A 5,105-nucleotide genomic window follows, 5' to 3' on the forward strand; every position below is an offset into this window, starting at 1 on the left:
GCAAACAAACAGAAAAGCTTTTGATATTCTGATTTACGTCTCGTTATAATTGTCAATTAATTTCCATATTTATCCTGATGAAAATATTAATTAACACTACAGTGTGTTTCAATTTCAGCCCATTGACCGACTGTCTGAGCATCTTCACGCAAATCTCTCCTCACAACAGTATCAGAGCACATCAGCGGCTGTAAACACTTTACCGAAACAGCTGAAGGACAATTTTAAGCAGCCGAGACGGACTGATAAAAGCAATAATTATAATGCAAGGCCGCGTGCAAGAAAACAATAATGAATACATAATTATAATAAAGCTAGTCGTCAGAGATGCGACGTTTTTTTTAATAAACGTGCAAAGACTGGATTTTTTTCATAGAAAACAAATACGATTTAATGACAAAAAGCATATAGAAATTGTGCAATCGTTGATTTCTTTTTCCTCTTCGTTTGATCACAGATTTCAGGTCTATGCTATTTTGTTTTGGTTTTGATTTTTTTTCCACCTCAGAAACTCAAATTAAGCTGAAGGATTACATGTGATGTGATTACAGAAATACAGGGCCTTCAAATAAAGGGCCAATTATTATTTATATACGCTTAAATAACGAAAAACAAAAAACGTAAAATAACAATATTGCTATGTTTCATTTTTCAATAATTGGCGATGAAATAATTAAAAAGGAAAGGGGCATCCCGTATATAGGCCTAATACATTCAGAAAGTTTTCAAAATGCAAAATGGAAATTGTCTAAAAATTCACATTTCGGGTTATTAAAATATTACATTTTCTCTGCTGTCATCTACATCCTTCAGCTGGATTTGAGTTTCTTAATTTCTATATTTTCTTTAGATTTCAGTCAGAGAATTCATCCCCAACTCACTCCCCTCAAAAACCTCCCACTATCAGATCAGGTTGTTAATCACAGGATTTAAGTGGCACAAGAACACGTGTCTGTGTTTGTGCTTTGGCACAGACTGACAGAAAAACTCAGCAACAAACAAACAAACGAAGCCATACAAATAAAAAAAGGTTGAGATACATCCCACAAATAGTCTCCTCAGTGGATGAATGAATCATACAGTAGTAGAGCCACTGCGGCCAGAGCTGGTACCAGGATATCATATTCAGTTTTTCTTTTTTTTCTTTTTAAATCTTCATAGTAAAAGGAAGGCAAAAAGGGGCTGGATTGCTTTGAGTGATCCAGCCGGACAGTCTCGGTCTTTTCTCATCACAGCATTTTGGAAAAAGTACAGAAATAACAAACAGCAAAAACACACTGTAAACAGGCGCACAGAGATGTCTGCACAGAAAGGAAAGCAGTAAAGTGAACCAGTCTCTATCCTATTATTATTATTATTATTATTATTATTATTATTATTATTATTATTATTATGTGAACATAAAAATATAGCAAGGGAGAACATTTTAAATTTAAATAAATTATGGCTGCAGCTGACAATTAATACATCACATTAAATGTATTACCAGAATTCTATAATAATAATAATAATAATAATAATAATAATAATAATAATAATAGTAAAAGCAGTTGGCTGGTATTGGCTTGTATTTTGAACATTGTACAGCAGGTGTCTGCCATTTCAGCCCTCTCTTTGCCATAAGCTGCGAAGAACCCCTGTTGCTTTTGTTATGATGGAAAGATGGCGTTTATTTACCCACACTGACTGCGACTTCTCATCGAGCCCCGAGCTTGTTTTTATATGTTTCCCCCCTCGCGGACACCTCGTGCCCACATCGCACTCTGCCTTTCTTTAATGACACATTACATAACGACACATTGCGCCTCGGTAGAAGCTATAGAAAAGCATTTGTCGCTGTTTTTTTTCTTTTTTTTCTTTTTTTGGTTAGCACACACCATCCCGATATGCCTGGCAGGAGACCTCCATACAGCTCTCTGCTATGCGTATTTTTAGTGCTTGAGTGCCACTGTATATCCCCACTGTGTGTGTCCGTGGGTCCAACATTTAACCTGGCTGAGGTCCAGTTCCGAGCGGTCCAGCACAGATAATCAAACAAATAAGGAGGCATTATTCCTCCTTTAGGGGTCCATGTTCTGCTCAGAGTAACGCACAGGGGTCACTGCACTGGAGTTTGTCCTCCGTGATGAGGAGGGGTGTCCCCGTACATGTCCTCTCCTCCTGGTATCTGTCCCCCAGCGGGTGTCATCCTCTTCTCCTTCTGCCGCCTGTTACAAAACCAAACCCGCACCACCTCCTTCTCCAGCTGCAGGCTGTCCGCCAGGGAGTTGATCTCCGCTGCTCCCGGTTTTGGACATTTGAGAAAATGGCTCTCCAGAGCCCCTTTGACGCCCACCTCGATGGAGGTCCTCTTTTTCCTTTTCCTTCCCTGTGCCGCGATTTTATCCAGGCTCGTGGGGCTCCCCGAGGTGGAGTCCGCCTCCTCCAGCCACTTGTTCAACAAGGGCTTGAGTTTGCACATGTTTTTGAAGCTGAGTTGAAGCGCCTCGAACCTGCAAATGGTGGTCTGAGAAAAGACGTTTCCATACAGCGTCCCGAGAGCGAGTCCCACGTCCGCCTGGGTGAAGCCCAGCTTGATGCGCCGCTGCTTGAACTGCTTGGCAAACTGCTCCAACTCGTCGGAGGTCGGCGTGTCCTCGTCTGAGTGGTCCGGATGGCCCCCGTGCTGGTGATGGTGTGAGAGAGACTGCTGGTGGGCCCCGGGGCCGCCTCCGTGCTCACTAAGGTGCGGGCTATGGCTGTGGTGGTCCTCGTCCCGCAGGGGGTGGTGGTGCATCCCCCCTTGTTCTCCCCCCGGCATCAGACCGAAGCCGGACTGGGAATACACCAGGCTCTGGCCCTCAGATGTCGCCATACCGGGGATGTGCGTGGTGGCTGTGCTGGTTCGCCATGCTCTGGCGTCGTGATGCGCCTGCTGGTGCGCGAGGTGAGGGTGTCGCTGTTGCTGCTGTTGCTGCTGCTGCTGCAGACTGCTGGAGTTCTGCAGCTCCTCTCGGTCACTGTCGTGAAGCACGGGCTTCACGTCCTGCTCTCCGAGGGGACTAGATGGCCAGGGCGCCCCGCTGTCACCGTGAGACAGCGCCGTTATCCACTGGTGCGCGTGGCTGAGCGGATGTCCACCGCCCGGTAACGTGCTGTAGTCGTTCTGGAGCAAGGTGTGCGCGTCCCTGTACGCTGCCGCCTGCTGCATGCTCCCGGACTCCGAGTGCGGCGGCGGCGCGCTGCTGGGGGTGGTGAGGACGCTGTAGTGGTTCGATGTTGCGGTCGCCATAACTATCGGAGCCAGAGTGATAGCCGGAGTTAAAAGGAGGCTGCCTTTGACAGTAACTCTTTTGCGCCACGGGGCAGCTAGGCGTCTCTCTCCAGCATCTCCCGGGCGCTGTGCCAAGGGGACGCAGAGGCGCGCACCTGTGGTCCGCCTCGCTCCGCTCTTTATTGGCCAAGAACGGTTGACAGATGTGGTTACCCCTGACAGCACCCCGCTCATTGGTCACGGGAGATTGTACAGAAACCCCAATCACTCTGCCCAACAATACTAGCAGTTCTGCAGCATGCATGAAGTGGAGGGAGAAATCAGGCTGCCGAGTGTAAACAGAAAAGCTCGACAAAAAGAAATTATTAGCATTGATCTGGGTCAGTGGGTCACGTTTATTGCTTTCGTGCGTCAAAACGGTGCGTAAAAGTTGCACAGAATTTGCACATAGTGACCACATTTATGCGCGCGTGAATAAAACTTTATGTCCAAATGCTCCAAATCTTAATTTAATCCAGTTTTCACCCACTTTAAGTTGAATAATTGGGATATTTTTGCGCCGTGAGACTGTGAGCAGTGATCAGGAGGAGAAACTTCCAGCTGCCTCTCTGCCCTTAGGACGCTGTCCAGGGAGAGGGGCCGCGTGCTTCCAGGGCCTCTGCCCCGTTGCCATGGCGAACGCGGTGAATGGAACAACAACGCCCACGTCACAGCTGCAATTCGCTCCTTCTTTTCGTTCCGTTCCAAAGGGCTCATTGGGGCCGCGCGCTCGGCCGTCGGGACAAATAATGGGGGGCGAGCGGAGAGGGCAGCTCGGGGCCAAAGAGAGGAGGCTGCAAGAAAGGATCCGTCAGCCCGCTCTGCGCCCACCGTGCCCCCTTCCACCTGCTTGTTGGGTAAACTTTGAGATGGATGCACACACAGTGGCACGCGAGGCGAGGCTTCCCAAACCTCCTACCAAAACAGACACAGGCCTTGATTTGCAGTGTTTTGGAGGGGGGGAAACTACCCTCTAATGCACCAAAAGAAAGATGGAAGAGCTCCACATCCACAACATCTGCCTAATTCTGCAGTATAAACTAAAACCCAAAGTAATTTCTAGGTTTCCTTAAGTATTTCCATTTCACTCTACTTTATATTCTGCATTTCACAGCCAAATATTATAGCTTCTTTTTATTCCACTAAATTTATTTGACAGCTTTAGTCTCCACTTTGCAGATTAAGCTTTTATATACACTGTAAAATCTGACAAGCTGATCTTACTTAAAATAATTTTGGAAACCTATTGCCTTGAAAAAGTAAATGTATCGACAAATCTTAATTTAAGTTTATTTAATATCTGTGTGTTAAGTTTACTTAAAAGTTAGCTGAATCTACTTGATTTTAGGAAGTTGTTGCAACTTAAAATGTCAAGTATGAGTAGTTTACTTTATGCTCCTACTATACTGCATTTCACAGCCAACACTGTTTTTATTGCACTATATTTATTTGACAGCTATAGTCACTGGTTACTTTACAGGTTAAGCTTTTAAATACACTGTAAAATCTGAAAAGTTGATCTTACTTATAATAATCTTGGAAACTCATTGCCTTGGAAAAGGAAAGTAAATGTAACTACAAATCTTAGTTTAAGTTGACTTTATATCTCTTTGGCTTTCTCAGACCTTGTGTGAGAGATGACAGTTTTGTGGTTTTATTGCCTTTTTTTGTAAACATTTTTTTGTCCCATTTAATGTCCTGTTGTATGATAGTTATGCTATTTAATATATATATATTGATGTGCAGCGCTTTGGTCGGTTCTGTTGACTTTCTAGGTGTTAACACCTTCAGTAAAATGAGTTAGTTGGCCTTA

The 5,105-nt window shown here is 44.9% G+C and overlaps 1 protein-coding gene across 1 annotated transcript; it reads right to left on the reverse strand.

Annotated features, from left to right (window-relative positions):
- Positions 1-330: 330 nt before the first annotated feature.
- On the reverse strand, positions 331-4,893 carry pou3f2a (POU class 3 homeobox 2a). The gene has a single exon (XM_042481067.2). It carries the CDS (start codon positions 3,485-3,487, stop codon positions 2,099-2,101), a length of 1,389 nt encoding a protein of 462 aa, XP_042337001.1. The 5' UTR covers positions 3,488-4,893; the 3' UTR covers positions 331-2,098.
- Between the last annotated feature and the right edge of the window lie 212 nt (positions 4,894-5,105).

The sequence above is a fragment of the Plectropomus leopardus genome, chromosome 16 (genome assembly GCF_026936395.1).
Source record: "Plectropomus leopardus strain MGB_pleo_1.0 chromosome 16, ASM2693639v1, whole genome shotgun sequence".
NCBI lineage: Eukaryota > Metazoa > Chordata > Actinopteri > Perciformes > Serranidae > Plectropomus > Plectropomus leopardus.

What these genes read in the sequence shown, in the direction of transcription:
- pou3f2a (XM_042481067.2), bottom strand. Translation starts at nt 3,487, where the DNA reads ATGAGCGGGGTGCTGTCAGGGGTAACCACATCTGTCAACCGTTCTTGG.